Raw genomic sequence first — 16,387 nt, 5'->3', positions numbered from 1 at the left:
ACATCTGAAGTCAAAAACTGTTACCAGATATGAAGATGGTCATTAAATACCAATAAAATGGTCAATTCAATAAGGAGATGTAACAATTTTAAGAATATATTCACCTAACAGCAGAGACCCAAAATATAGGAAGCAAATTGACAGATTTGACATGAGAAATAGATGGTTTTACATTAATAGCAGGAGGCTGCAATAGACCACTTTCAATAATGTACAGAACATCTAGACAAAAGGTCAATAAGGAATTGGGAGACTTGAATTATACTCTAGACCAACTAGACCCTAATATATATATATAGAGAGAGAGAGAGATGAACATCAGGACACCAACAAATTAGATAACCTAGATGAAATGGACAAATCCCTAGACATACAAACTACCTAAACTGACTCAATAAAAATAAAAGATCTCAACAAACCAATTACTAGTAAAGTGGTTGAATCAGTGATTAAAAAAACCTCCCCACAAAGAAAAGCCCAGAATCATATGGTTTCACAGGGGAATTTTACCAAAATTCCAAGAAGAATTACCACCAAACCTGCTCAAACACTGCAAAAAAATTGAAAAGGAGAGAACTCTCCCTAATTCATTCTACAAGACCAACATCACATTCATATCAAAGCCAGATGAAGATACCACAAGAAAAGAAAATTACAGACCAATATGAATACTGATGCAAAAATCAACAACAAATACAAGCAAACTGAATACAACAGCCCATTAAAAGAATTATATACCATGATCAAATGAAATTTAATCCACATATGCAAGGGTGGTTCAAAATAAGAAAATCAATTAATGTAATACACCACATTAACAGAATGAAGGAAGAAAACCACATGATCATCTCAACTGATACAGAAAAGGTATTTCACAAAATCCAACACCATTTTTAGTAAAACATTAGAAAACTAAGAATAGAAAATGTCCTCAATGTCATAAAGGGCATATATGAAAAACCCACAGTTAACATCATTCTTAATGGTGAAAGACTGTAAGCTTTCCTTCAAAGATCTGGATCAAGAGAATGATGCCCACTATCACCACTGTTATTCAACATGTAATGGAAGTTCTAGCCAGAGCAATTAGGCAAGAAAAAGAAATAAAAGGCATCCAAATTGGAAAGGAAGAATGAACCTTTCCCTATTTACAGATGGCATGACTCTATATACAGAAAATCCTGAAAAATTCAAAACAAAGCTACTAGGGCTAATAAATGAATTCAGCAAAATGGCAGGATACAAGATCAATACCAAAAAATCAGTTGTTTTCTTTTATATACTAGCAATGAACAATTAGAAGAAAAAGATCAAGAAAAAATTCCATTTACAACAGCAACTAAATGACTCAGATATCTAGTAATAAGCCTAACCAAGGATGTAAGGACTTATACAAAGAAAACTACAAAACCTTGCTGAAAGAAATAAAACAAGACCTAAATAAATGAAAGGACATTTGTGTTCATGGATTGGAAGACTAAATATTGTTAAGACATTAAATCTACCCAAAGCAATTTACAGAATTAATGCAATCCCAGTTAAAATTCCAATAACCTTTTTTGCAGAAATGGAAGAGCCAAACAACAAATTTATATGGAAAGCTAAGGGGCCTTGAACAGTCAAAACCATCATGAAAAAGAAGAACAAAGGCGGTATGCCCACACTTCCCTTTCTTAAAAGTTATTACAAAGCCACAATAATCAAAACAGCATGAAACAGACACAAGGGCAGACATATAGGCCAACGGAATCTAATTGAAAGTTCAGAAATCAACCTTGACATTTATTGCCAATTTATTTTTGGGAAAGAATAGTTTCTTCAATAAATGGTGCCAGAAAACTGGATCTCCATATGCAAAAGTATGAATGTGGAGCCCTACCTCACATCATATACAAATATTAATTCAAAATGGATCAAAGACCTAAATATAAGAACAAAAACTATAAAACTTCTAGAAGAAAACATACAGAAGCATCTTCAGGACCTTGTGTTAGCCAATGGTTTCTTAGACTTTACACCCAAAGCACAAGAAACAAAAGAAAAGATAGATAAATGGGATCTCATCAAAATTTAAATCTTCTGTACAAAGAACTTTATCCTGAAATTAAAATAACTGACCACAAATCAGAGAAAATATTTAAAAACAATATATCCAATAAGGGTTAATATCCAACATATATAAAGAAATCCTACAATTCAACAACAGAAAAAAAAAAAAAAAACAATTTTAAAAGTGGACTTGAATAGACTTCTCCAAGGAAGATAAACAAGTGGACAAAAAGCACATGAAAAGATGCTAAACTTCATTAGCCAGCAGGGAAATGAAAATCAAAACCACAATGAGATAACTCTTCTCACCCACTAGAATGGGTACTATTAAAAAAAAAAAAACAGAAAATTACAAGTGTTGGAGAGGATGTGGAGATATAGGAACAGTCATTAATTTTTGGTAAGAATGTAAAATGATGCAGCCTAGCTGCTATGGAAAAGTCTGGCAGTTCCTCAGAGAGTTAAGTATAAAATTACCATATGATCCAGATCTGTCTTCTAGGTACAAACCTGTTTTATTTACCTCATTACTAAAGCAAATATCATGCAGTGGGTTGGCTTAGACAAAGGGAATTTATCAGCTTGTGCTTTTGAGGTTAGGAGAAATCCAAATCGAGGCATCATCAATGTGATGTTTTCTTCCAAAATACTGGCAATCTTGGGCTGGCTGTTGGTGATCCTTGGTCCTCTGTCTCATGGCAATGACCATGGGAGCCTCCCCTGGCCTCACTCTTTACTTCCAGGTTCTACTGACTTGTAGCCTTCGGCTGCTCCCTCTGTGGCTCTTTTCCTCTATCTATGACCTTCCTTATAAGGCCTTCAGTAAAAGGATTGGTGCATCCTTGTCCACAACTTAACTGAAGCAACCTTATAAAAAGGTCCTCTTTACAAAGGTTCACGCCAACAGGAATGCATTAAATTCAAGGACATGTTTTTTTCAGGGGTTATAGATCCAAACCACCACAGTTTACACTCTGAACCCCAAAAAGACATGTTCTTTCCACATGCAAAATACATTCTTTCCATCACAACATCCCCCAAATCTTAAGACATATAGTAACAATACTAAGTACAAAGTCTCATCAGAAGCAATGATGGGTGTAGTCTACCCTGGGGCACAATTCCTGTCTGTCTGTGAACCTGTAAAATCTAGAAAACAAGTAATATGCTTCCAATATACAATGGAAAGACAGGCACAGGATAGGCATTCTCACTCCAGAAGGGATAAACAGGCAGGAAAAGAGGGGTCATGAGTTCCAAACAATTCTGAAACCCAGTAGGGCAAACTACATTAGATTTCAAGGTCTGAGAATCATCTATGGATAGATGTTTTATCCTCCAGACCTGATGGAGTGGCAGCCCCATCTCTTCCAAGTGCTTGCACAATTGCCATGCTCTCCCTGAACACTGGGGTGAAGGTTCCACTCTCTCCAAGCATCGGGATTTAGCCAGGCTCTCTGCAAATGCTGGGGCAGAGGCCCCACCATCTCTAAGCATTAGGATGGCAGCATGCTACCTGAAAAACAGAGGGGAAGGTCTGCCCCCTCCAGCCCGGGGCAGAGGGCTTGCACCGTCCAAGTGCAGGGGCTGACCCACCCTTTCTACCCACATGGGTAGGCCTGCTCTCCTGGTCCGAGGAGATCTCTTCAGTCCAGACCACAGCTTCCATGGTTCTGCCCTTGAAGTCATTCTTCCTTCAATTTGTCCCCTTTTTCCTTGCAGTCCACGCTAGCAGTGGTTCCACTCATTAAAATTTCACAAAAATACTTGTTGGCTTTGCATGTATTTCACAAGGGTCCAAACTATCAGACAACAGAACTTTCCAGGGATCTTTCCTGCATTTCCAATCCTGACTTCCACTGAAAGGGCTGGCTGTTTCCATGTTCAGCTAAACCCTCACATGGACCTCTATTCTCTAACAACTTAGTTTCCAGCAGCTCAGGGAGGCCCCTGACAGAGATGCTTCTGTCCCTAGTCTCAGAGCACACTATCTGGAAAGGCTCAGAATTTCCAAACCATCAAATTCTGTTCCTCTCACATTTTATTATAAGCTGCAAGGAGAAACAAGGCTGGACCTTCCACACTAAGCTTGGAAATTTCCTCAGCTAAATATCTAAGTTCATTACTTTCAAGTTCTGCCTTCCATATGACATCAGAACTCAATTTCTCCAAGTTCACTGCCACTTTAAAACAAGGATCACCTTTCCTTCAGTTTCTAATAACATATTCATCATTTCCTTCTAAGTCCTCATGAGAAGTACCTTTAGCATCCATATTTATACCAACAGTCTCTTCAAATCAATCTAGGCCTTTTCTGTCAAGCACCTTATAGCTCTTCCCAGCCTCTATCCATTACCCAAATCCAAAGCTGTTTCCACATTTTTTGCTATTTGCAATAGCAGCACACCACCTCTGGTACCAACAACTGTTTTAGTTTCCTCATTGCTAAAGCAAATACCATTCAATGGCTTGGTTTAAACAATTGGGATTTATTGGCTTACGGTTTTGAGGTGAGAAGAAGTCCAAATCAAGGCATCATCAAGGTGATGCTTTCTTTCTGAAGACTGGGGCTTTCAGGCTGGCTGCTGGTGATCCTTGGTCCTGCGCTCCTCTGTCACATGGCAATGTACATGGCAGCCTCTCCTGGCCTCTTCCTTCTCTTCCATGGCTTCTGGCTCCTCCTTTTGCAGCTTTTTTTCTCTCTCTGTGACCTTCTGTATAAGGCCTTCAGTAATAGGGTTAAGACCCATCCTGGACCTCACCTTATGTGAAGAAACCTCATCAAAAGGTCCTATTTACAGGGCTGAAACCCACAAGAATGGGTTACCTTTAACAACACATTTTTTTGGGTATATATCTCCAAATCTCCACAATTCCAAACAGATTTGAAAACATGGACTCAAACAGGTATCTGCACACCAATGTTCATAACAGCATTATTCACAATTGCCAAAAGATGGAAGCAACCCAAGTGCCTATTCAGAGATGAATAGATAAACAAACGTGATATATACACACAATACAATATTATTCAGCCATAAAAAGGAATGAAGCTTGGACACATGCAACAACATGGATGAACTTTGAAGATATCATGTTGAGTGAAATAACCACCAGCAATGGACAAATATTGCATGATCTCACTGATATGAAATAATTAGAATAAGCAAACTCATAGAATCAAAATCTAGAATATAGGTTACTGGGGTAGGAGTAGGGAATAAGGAGTTAATGTTTAAATTGTAAAGAGTTTCTACTTGGGATGATAGAAAAGTTTTGGTAATGAGTGATGGGGATGGTAGCACAATATTGTGAACAACACTAATTATCAACACTGAATTACATATTTGAGTGTGATCAAAAGGGCAAATTTTAGGTTGTATATGTGTTTCTAGAATGAAAATTTAAAAATAAAAATCCATAGGACTGTACATCACAAACATGAAGCTTAACATAAACCACTGACTATAGTTAATAATACAACTATAAAATGTTCTTTCATCAGTTGTAATAAATGCACCACATTAATGCAAGATGTTAATAATTGAGTGGTATATGGGAACCTTGTATTTTCTGCATGACTTTTCTGTAAACCTCTACTTCTCTAATTAAAAAAAAAAAAGGTAAGGGAGAGATTAAGACATTCCCAGATAAACAAAAGCTTTCATCACCTCCATATCTGCTCTGCAAGCGATGCTAAAGAGAGTTCTGCAGGTTGAATGGAAAGGATACTAGATAATAGACTGAAGCCACATAAAAAAATAAAGGTCTCCAGTGAGGGCAATGACATGGGTAAATATGAATGCCAGTACTAGTATATTTTGGGTTTATAACTTCACTTTTTACCTCCGACAGAAACTAAAAGGCAAAGGCATAAAAGGTAATGATGAATCAGTGGTTTTGTACTCATAACATATAAACATGTAATTTGTGATAAGAACTATATAAAAGTGGGGGACAAAAGGGCATAGGAACACAGTTTGTATATAATACTAAAGTGAAGTTGGTATCAAAGCAAACAAGATTGTTAAAGATCTGGGGTATTAAATTTAAGTCCCACAGTAACTACGTATTGGAGAATATGCAAGTTCATAGAGACAGAACTTAGTGCACAGGTTGCTGGGGTGAGGAGTAAGGGGAAGGGAAGTTAATGCATAATGGGTATAGGTTTCTGTTTGGGGAGACGGGTACATTTTTAGTAATCAAAAGTGATGAGGGTACCACAATATTGTGAATATGATTAATCTCATGGAATGGTATGCTTGGAGTGGCTGAGATGGGAAAGTTATGTTATATATATGTTCCCACAATTTAAGAAAAAAAGAAAAAGCAACTTAAGAGACAATGACAGTTGAATGCAATACATGATCCTGGATGGGATCTAGCAGAGGAAGAGAAAAGGCTCAAAAGGGACATTATTGGGACATTTGAAAAAATTGGAATATAGACTGTAAGCTTTTTATCAATATGAAATTTCTTGAACTTGATAACTGTACTTAAGGTGGTTACATAAGTGAATATCCTTTTTCTTAGGAAATGTACATGGCAGTGTTAAGAGTACAAGGAGCATGATGTATACAACCTACACTAAAGTTTTCAGAGAATGGATTGAAAGGCAGACAGACAGACAGAATGATATAGCAAATGTGGCAAAATGTTAAAATTGGTAAACCTGGTTATCTAGGGGATAGGGATATGTAGGTGTACTCTGTATGAGGTTTATATTACTTTTGTAGCTGTCTGTAAGTCTGAAAGTACTTCAAAAAAATGTTTAAGAAAAGAATATTTAGAGAAGTATACTATAAAACCAGATGAAAGATTCAATATTAAAAAGATGTCAAGCTCCCCTTAGATTAACATTAAAATCTAATATAGAAAGTAAGACTCCCAACTGGACTTTTTATGAAACTTGAGAAAAATACAACTAAAGTTAATTTGATTATATAAACCTAAGGCTATGCAAGAAATTTTGTAAAGGAAATTATAAAGGGTGGGAAAACTATTGAATATTAAAATGTATTATAAAATTTTGAGTATTTTAAAATCTGGTTCAGATGTAGGAAGAGACAGATTAACGGAATGAAATCAAACGTTCAAAAAGAAGCTAAATGTATAAAATAATTAAATATATAATAAAAGCAGCAATCAAATGAGTGTGAAAAGAAACATTATTTCATAAATGGTACTGGGACAACTCACTGATCATTTGTCAAAGTTAGATCTTTACCTCATGCTATACATCAGAATATCTATGATATTCTGTGGTAAACAGAATATTGGACTCCCAAAGAAACTATGCATATGTTAGGTTACATGGCAAAGAGGAACTAAGGTTACAGATGGAAATAAGGCTGCTAGTCAGCTGACCTTGAGATGGGGAGATTATACTGGATTATCTGGGTAGACCGGATAAGGAATAGCATGGTATGATTTACATTTTAAAAGGATTCTTCCAACTATTATGAGATGAGACTGTAGTGAGACCTGGGAGAAAGGGGGGAAAACACTTAGGAGGTACAAAGTACAGTTCAGACAAGAGATGCAGGGGGCTCAGATCAGGGAAGTAGTGGTGGAAGGGAAGCAATGTAGTCAGGTTTGAGATATATTTTGAAGGACGAATCAACAGAATAGTCTTCACCTTCTCAAAGTCTCTAGGCTTCCTGAATAATTTATCATGTTACCTTTTCTAGAAAGTAAGAAAGATAAAGAAGAATACTGGATTTGAGAATTGAAGAAGAGTGCTACACTTTGCTATGCCTCTTACCAACTGGGAAACCTAAGGATGTCACTTAAATTCACTGGCCTCATATGTCTTACCAGTAAAATAAAAAATATTAATACCTACCCTACCTTTCTTACAGGATCATTATGAAGTTCAAAAGAGATATTTTACAGATGAAGTTCTCTAAACTGATATACCAAGTTGGTACATTAACAAAACTTTCCATTCTCTTTTTAAAACACACAGATTGATACTGATGGTATACTGAGTGCTTAAAGTTCGTAAACTACTGTCTAGCTAGAATACCCACACTCTCATGCTCCCAGCTTAATTAGGTGTGTATTAGTTAACTATAGGGATGAATACACACACATATAAAATCTAGAAGGATTTAACACCCAGTTTGCTTCAAAAACATGTAAGTTCTTACTCTACTTCTTTAAATAAACTAAAACTACAAATTGTATGGAATGCATTTGGGATAGTTAATGGAAGAGAAGTCCATGTAGCACTCCAATCAGAAGACCAGTTCTCAAACAAAAAAATCTTGGACATGTATCAAGTGATTTGTAAACTGTTACATATTTATATGCTTTCTGTTAAAATGTTTGACATGTATCATTAGTAATAATTTTCTGCTATTATTAATCTCTTTTCAAGTAATCAACCAATCATATATATGCTGTTTCAGTAATTTTAAAAGTATGTAACAAGTGCCTACTATAATGGTTCTTGATACTGACTGTACATCAGAATCTCCTGTAGGGTCTTTTTTTAAAAAAAAAAAAAAAAATGCAAGTGTCTCGGCTACACTCCTAGAGATTTTTATACTCCAAGACTGGGAGAGACTGGAAATCTCTCTTTTAGACAACCAGAGTTGAGAAGCACTGAACCCCTAGGTAGTAGGCAGTCTAAATAAGGAAACAAAACAAAATGAACAAAAAATAACCTGCTTCTCAAAGAGCTCACAGTATGGCAGTGACTGATAATATTTTTAATCACAAGAAGATAGTAAATTTACAGTATAGGTATAGACCAGGTACTATGGGAAAACAGAAGAGAGAAAAAACTCTTTCTGGAGGGTAGATGAGGAAGGCAGTGGTCATCAGAGCTGGTCTCATGGAGGACGTGGTGTTTGAACTGTGACATAAAGTGTAACTGAGAGCTCTCCACTATATTAAATCTGGAAGAGATATTCTAGTCAGAGGCAATAGCATGTGAAAAGGCATTCAGAGATGAGAAAATATGGTGCTTTCAGGGAATGTAATATGCATAGAGAATCAAGGAAATGAGGATGGAAAAGTAAATAGGAACTCTGGTATAAAGGAATTGGCATACAGGGAACCATATACCAATCAAGCAGTTTCAAGTTTATAATATAGAGCATTGGTTTCAAATTTGTTTCATACACTTCAAGTTCAGGAAAGGTGGCTCATATATTTCACAAATACCTGCAAAACATGGACATTCAAATGCATACATACTGAACTTAAACAGACTGCAGTAAACCAATGAATTAACTTGTTTTTGTTGACCTTGAACCTTCTGCCATTTCTGTGTTTTTAAACATTTACAGACATGCCAATTATTATGAAGGCTATAGCTTCACAGTTTACTTTTTAAGAATAGCAAATATCCTACCTGTCTATGAATAATATTAACAACTAAACCCAAGTATTAAAAAAAGGTTTATTGACTGACTGTATGATTTATTATAATATATAAAATAAATGCATGCCAATAAACTACCACACTTATTTTTTTTAATAATTTGTATGTATTGGGGTTTCACGTAAGATTTTTATTTGTAGAGCACTGCTCTTGGAAAACCAACACAGAATTTTGTTTGTTTGAAAAAGGTTTACTGAACATTTTAACCTTCAGCAAAATGCATATAAATTGCACAATTTGCCACACTATCCACAGAATTTTTAGCAAGAAAATAACATAATTAGCCCTGAATTTCAGAAATAACCACTATTAGAGCAAAATGAATTGGAATAGGGTGAAACAAGAAGTGAGGAGATCAGTGATGATGTAATTTCAAGAGACCAAGTAAGAAGATATGAAGGAATGAACATGTACTGGGGATGGAGAAAAGGGAATACATTTAAGAAATACTAAGAAAATAAAATAGATAAGATTTGATGACTGATCAGACAGTGGAAAGGAGGATGGTTTTCAAAAAAGCAAAGTCTAGATTTACACATTAATTCTGGCCATGTTCCAAATGTAGTACCCAGAAGGTGCCAATGTCTTAGAACTCAGAATAGAGTGTTCTTTGCACAGTGAGTCTAAATGAAGTCCCCATTTTAATAACAGTTCTGATTTTGGAATTTCCTTAATTCATTTTTATATATTTGATTATAGTCCTGGTAACCTTTAATACAGCCATATAACCACTTTTTAAAATTAAGTACGAGACTCCTATCCAAAGAAGCCATAGTACTTTCTCCATTTAGTAAGATTTCAATACTGTAAGTGTACAGCTTATATAACTATGTATCCTTATAATTTTGTTGAAAATTGTTGCCTCGTGTTATTATAAACCTTTAGTTATACTCATTCTGTCAAGAGAAAACTTATTTTAAAAACCATAGCAGTAATATAAATGTACGTTTTATCACCCTTTCCAATTTATAAATTGTCTTCACCTTTATTGTCTTATCCGATCTTTCCAATAACCCTCCTAGATGAGGAGAACAGAAATACTCATTCCCACTCTGCAGATGAGGAAATTGAGACCCAAAGGAGATAAATGGCTTGCCCAAGATTATATGGTCTTGGCAAAGCTTTAGTACAAGGTTTGTTTGTTTTTAACAATTCCAGGCCAGTGCTTTTACTACCATGCCATATATTTTTGAAGTAGTGCTGTATTTAATTTCTGCCACTTCCCATGACCATCCCTTTTCAGAATAAATAGGAAAATGACTATATATCCAATTTTCCTCTCTTGCATTTCCCCATTTCCCTGATTTTTAAAATTTAAAACCTTTTGTACCACTTTATAACCTCAACCCAGTATCATTCTGTTTCAGAAGTCTATCTTTTCTTCTCCAATTAGATATCTATTTAAACTCTCTGGCCTCACTATCACATGGCATCACTATCACAGGCATGAAAGAATTTAGAATTTTTTTCTGAATCTGGATATGAAAACAGCAATATGTCAAAGATTAGAGAATCAGGTCCTAATTTTCTTGCCTAGCAGTTCAAATTTGGCCTTCAGAACCCTGTTACATATTTGTCTCTTGGCCACTAATAAGATCTTCCCTGAACTAACAGAATATCTATTATTTCATATCAAGGAGAAAACTACTACTATACACAAATTCCACAGGATAGATCAGAATTAAATCTGTTTATCCAATCCAACTATAAATACATTTTTTTGGTAAACTAATTCATGATATTTTACAAGTTTAATGCTTTTATAATGACCTTACTGGGCATAGGAAAAAAGCAATGATGAAACATCTCATGATACAGTATTTGTTTACTACAAAAATAACTTTAATAATTGCAAAAAATAAAATTTTCTATTGTTGAAGTATGAAAAAATTTGGTAACTGATTTCTGTGATTTCCAAAGTTTACCATTTCTTCTTACGTATTTAGACACATTTATAAAACTAAATTCACTTGTATCATATGAATGATTTAGCTGCTTTTATAAGGCATAAAGCAGATCAAAAGCACATTCCTAGGCTACCCAAAAAAAGGATAATAAAAATTATAAATCACTTTATGTTAGAAAATATAAGAATATCTCAACATTAACATAATATTTGTTTTGTAAATTCTCATCTCTTTCCATCAGAAACTCTTGCTTTTGTTTACTCATTAGATATTCAACATCAAAGTATAATTACCTAAGATGTTTCCTCACTAAACCTCACTGGCTATTTTCGAGTTCTTACAAATATTACAGCTCTTGCAAATATTCAAGTATTCATTTGTCTTTTTATTTACAAAGAATTTAAGGCTCTTTAAAATAGATATATTCATCTAGCTATTATCTACTTAATTCTAGCAACATCTTATGATCATACAGAATAAACCAAAATGACTATTTTCTCCTTCAGTTTTCTACTTACACATAAATTTCACATTAAAAACTTTGTTCACTATTGGTCCTTATCTTGTACATTCTAGGTTTATGTTTGCTGATTCCCTTCCCCCCCTTAAACTTCCATTGCTTTTTAAGTTGATGCTGAAATTGGTGCCCAAAATATATTTACTAATTCAAACTCATTCCACAGGATTCTGTGTGCCAGATTCTCTCTGTTGCTGGCAACTCAACAATTTCCTGTCCCTATAAGTGTGTGTGCATGCATGTTTTTCTCCCAGTTTCCTCACAACAATAAAATAAGGAAATAAAAAGTTTTAAGTCAATTCAAAACTTACCTTGCATATCTGGAAATATTCTGAAGTCAGGGTTTCCTGAATCTCCTCTCTGAGAACCCCTGTAGATCCTCCAGGATGCAGGGAACCACTTCCAGCCCCACCACCACTGTTACTGCCACTGCTGCTACCACTGCCAGGGGAGGAGGCAGTTAAGCCATCCAAAACTTTTCGGAAATTAAACTTCTTCATTTCAAAAACTGTTGAGAAATTCAATGTAAAGGGGAAAAGGATGATTTAACACACAGAATTATAACTGGATAAAAGTCTTTATCTTTCCCTTAGTCAAAGCAGTAGCCCGTCCCCATTTTATGAGCATTGGCTATAACTGACTGGAAAAAAGTCAAGCTTCGTTTTGTCGAATTTTAATTCTTAAAAGCATATCCTTAAAAAAAAAAAAAAAACACAACTCCAAAAGCAACAGTATTCCCTCCTCACACATCAGATTTTCAAGGGCTTTAACTACAGCTGTGGCTAAGCTTTATCAGCACTGGGGTAAAAATAAAAGGCAGTGTCATCATCATCATTAGCATTATATCATCATTATTATACAATCAAACCCTAGTCCAACAGACCAAGACTCTCTCTGTCTCTCTCTTAAGGGCGGGCTTTCCTTCTAAAGATTCAGCCCAGAAGATTTTATTTTCAGCCAAACGATGTGTGTCGGGGGTGGGGGGAGCGGTGAGGAGTGGGGGTTAAGGAGCCAGTATTTGCTCTGCCACCTCCTTCTGTGCTCTCCCCCCATCATCATCAAATCTCCCTTTTTCTCAATAGGAAATGGGGATGAGGGAGACCTTTCTCCATTCCTCACCTCCACCAGTCCCAATCCCAAACATCTGCGGGTAACCCACAGGAGCAGCCGACGGGAGGGGCGAGGAGCCGCGCCAGCTGCCTCCAATTCTCCTTCCTCCTCCCCCTTCTCTCCCACCTTCTCCCGCCCTCTCTTCCCCCTCCTCTGTCCCCCTCTTCCGCAGCCGCCGCTGCGTTCGCTCGGCCGCCCGTCCGCAGCACGGCGGCTGCTCTCGGGGGACGTGAGGCGGTGGCGGTGACGGCTGCGGCCCCAGCTCGCGTCTCAAGTCTGCTGGGATAGCTGAGCCGCCGCTCGCGCCGTCCATCCCCCGACCGAGCGCCGAGGCGCGGGGCTCCCGCTCGCGAGCGCGTGAACACAACAAACACCCTCACACAAGACGTTCGCGCGCCCAGCCGGAACACACACAAACACCCTCACGCAGACATTCGCGCGCGGGCGCTGACGCTCACAAAACACACACTCGAACATACACACACACACAGGTGTGAGGGAACCGCGGCTGGACGGCGGCGTCCCAGAAGGATGACTATCTGACCCCGGACTTAGGCACCTTCCTCAGACGCCACCAGCCGCCTGCCAGCCCGGGAAGCTGAGGGCGCGGAGGGAGGCAGGGTCGCTGGCGTCAGTCCGGACAGTCTCCTGCCGCTTCACCAGTCCCTCTGGTACCGGCGACCGGCGCTCTCCGAGGTCCTAACCGAGCAGGCAGTCTCCGCCGCAGACTCCGCCCTCTCGCCGTGGGAGGCAAGCCCCGCCCCTCCGAGCAGCCCTCTCGCTCTCCCCGCCCCCACCCCCTCTTTCCTGGTCCTTGCGGGGGACGTCAAAGGGCGGGAGTAGCCTCGGCTCCAATCACAGGCTTGATAGGGCGAAGTTCCGTGGTCGCGAGGCGAGGAAGAAATTTGGGGACAGGCAGAAGGAAAAGCCAATGAAATGCGGGGGGAGAATTTAGAAAGGTAGGGGTGTTATTTGATTGACAGCGGTATTGGCCTGTATACTGGGGCCCGCGCTTTGGGGGCTGTAATTGGCGCTACCTGTTGAAGGACGCAATTGTGGATCAATAGAATGGCCTGGAAGCCTGCAAACTTGGGATGCAGGAATGGTTACTTTAGGTCTGGCTCTGGACAATATTGTGAACTCGTCAAGTGTTTTTGCAGCTTATAACTTCAGCGAGCCTCTTCACACTCTCCAAGTGTATCTACTGGGCGCTCCTCACTATCCTCCTACCTGCGCTCAATTTGTATCAGTTATTAACGCCTACAAAACTGTTACCTAATAATGGTTAATAGTATCTAAAAACAGGCTACCTCCGCCTGAAGGAATTATATTTCAATAGAGTTTTAGAATCTATAGCTTTCCATATCCTAAGGAGTAGATTGCTCACTGTATTCCTCTAAGTACAATTACCCCTTCCCCCCATCTTCACTTATACAAAGATATTTAATTTTTTTAAGAAATAATTTTCTTCCCATAGTAAACCGTTTGAAGAATATAATTTAAGCTTTTTCTGTGAGTCACAATAATTATTTTGAAAGATGCACTATTTGCTGCATTACCAAAGAAAAAGCATCAGGATGGAGAGATTTGGTTTTGAGCAGTGTCTTGCCACTGAACTGGGGAAATTTGGAACTTGATTTCTTCCTCTGTGAAAATGAAGGGCAGCTCAGGGGACCATAGCCAGCTATAGACTTCAGCCTTAGCAACAAAACAGAGCTCCTTAATAATGATCCCAAATATATGTTGTCTTACATCTTAGAGATCTCTAGGATAGCTGCTGCTTTCATCTCTCTCTCTCTCTTTCTCTCTCTCTCTCTCTCTCTCTCTCTCTCTCTCTCTCTCTCTCTCTTTCTGGGGCTGGGCAGGAAGGGAAGGGGGGAGACAAGAAAGACAAATGATTTGCCCTAGGTCATATAGCCAGGAAATGGCAGAGAAGATGGAAGAGAGCTCAGGTTTTCTGATTCCCAGTTCAATGCTCACCCTCTCCTTTTTTTCAGTAGTTTGTGTCTAGTTTACTCCTTTTGTGACCCCTATACTGCCTGGTATTCTCTCATTGCCACAGGTAGACAGTAATCAATCTTCTTCAAGGAAGTCATGGAATATATTTCACATACATTGCTTAGCACCTGGCACAATCTTTCACATATAATAGAAACTTAAAGAGTTTCAAAACAGTTGGTTTATTAATTGTTATTAATTGTTGTGCTTTAGATGTCCTCCTTCCCTACATCAGAAAGTCTACATGCAACTCAATTGTCAAATAAATGAAGCAAACAAATGGATAACAAGTGACAGTTTGGTCTTTTGAGTAGAGTGAAGAAAGAAGATAGCCCAATTCAGCAAAATGAGATGTGACTTTTGCAAGAAAGAGCCCTTAAACCACCCATCGCTGACACTACTATCTTAGGAAACAATTTGGTAATTTTTATTCTAAAAACTATGAAAGAGTTAATGAAAAAGCACACAAAACAGATAGAAACTTTGCTTGAGCACCTGGAGCAAATTCAGTGGCCTACTTGAATTAAAAAGAGATGGTAGTGTAGATACCCCTTCAGATGGGACAACATACAGGTATGGGAAGTGGAAGAAAAGTCAAGTCAGAATATATAAATGTTTCCAAATAAATATTAGCAGCCTAAAAAAATAAAATATGATCAATAGAATGCAGATTGTAGACTCTTTGGAGTTAGTTTAAATATCTTTGTTCCTCCACAGTGTCATTTGAATAAATGACAGCAAGTAAAAATCTTCCATAATTGTTATCTGAGAGAGAGAAACCCTGTTGACAGAGGATATTATGATGCCAGTTCACAGACTGTGAAAGGATAGAAATGAGCAAGAGGCACAGTGCATTATGTATATGAAGGCACAGCATAAACAATTACAGCTAAAAATTTTACTAGGTGGGAGAAGCACAATAAAATATCTTTGGAAGCAAATCCTATCAAGAATTAATTGAAAAACAATAAAATGTTATTTCATAAACCATTTGGTAAAGAGAATTAGAACAGCTCATACAACATACCTTATAAATAATGTGTGGAACTTCAGAGTTGGGTCAGATGGTAATAGTTGCTTCAATCATCACTCTGCAAACTGGGATAAAATAATTCCTCATGGAGAGGAATTACTGGGGTAGAGTTTCTAAATAAGCCATGACTTCTTCCTAAAACAAGAAGTATGAAGAACTGCAAGAAAGAAAAATAGTCTAAGCTTGGTCCCTGGAGGAAAATCATCAAATCATTTAAACAAATCTAATACACTGGAAGGATTTTCAGGATAAATGTTCACTATATATATAACAACTCACTTTAAGTGTTTGTGGTCTTGGATTCCAGCCAATGCTAAAGCTGATAGAAGCTACACCAGTTTCAAATATGCCTTAACATACCCCTAAAATATCAAATGACT

The 16,387-nt window shown here is 37.6% G+C and overlaps 1 protein-coding gene across 7 annotated transcripts in view; it reads right to left on the bottom strand.

The window, feature by feature from the left end:
- Nucleotides 1–13,672, bottom strand: part of STXBP5L (syntaxin binding protein 5 like) — a 553,599-nt gene extending 539,927 nt beyond the window's left edge. For all 7 annotated transcript variants that reach the window (XM_037836387.1, XM_037836395.1, XM_037836407.1 and 4 more), the window contains exons 1-2: nucleotides 13,536–13,672; nucleotides 12,178–12,374 (exon numbers count right to left, since the gene is read on the bottom strand). In XM_037836387.1, the coding sequence (XP_037692315.1) occupies nucleotides 12,178–12,366 (189 nt within the window). In that variant the 5' untranslated portion in view covers nucleotides 12,367–12,374; nucleotides 13,536–13,672. The remainder of the gene's footprint in view (nucleotides 1–12,177; nucleotides 12,375–13,535) is intronic.
- Nucleotides 13,673–16,387: the final 2,715 nt, after the last annotated feature.

Source organism: Choloepus didactylus, chromosome 1 (genome assembly GCF_015220235.1).
Source record: "Choloepus didactylus isolate mChoDid1 chromosome 1, mChoDid1.pri, whole genome shotgun sequence".
Lineage (NCBI taxonomy): Eukaryota > Metazoa > Chordata > Mammalia > Pilosa > Megalonychidae > Choloepus > Choloepus didactylus.
This window is presented reverse-complemented; position numbering and strand designations above follow the sequence as displayed.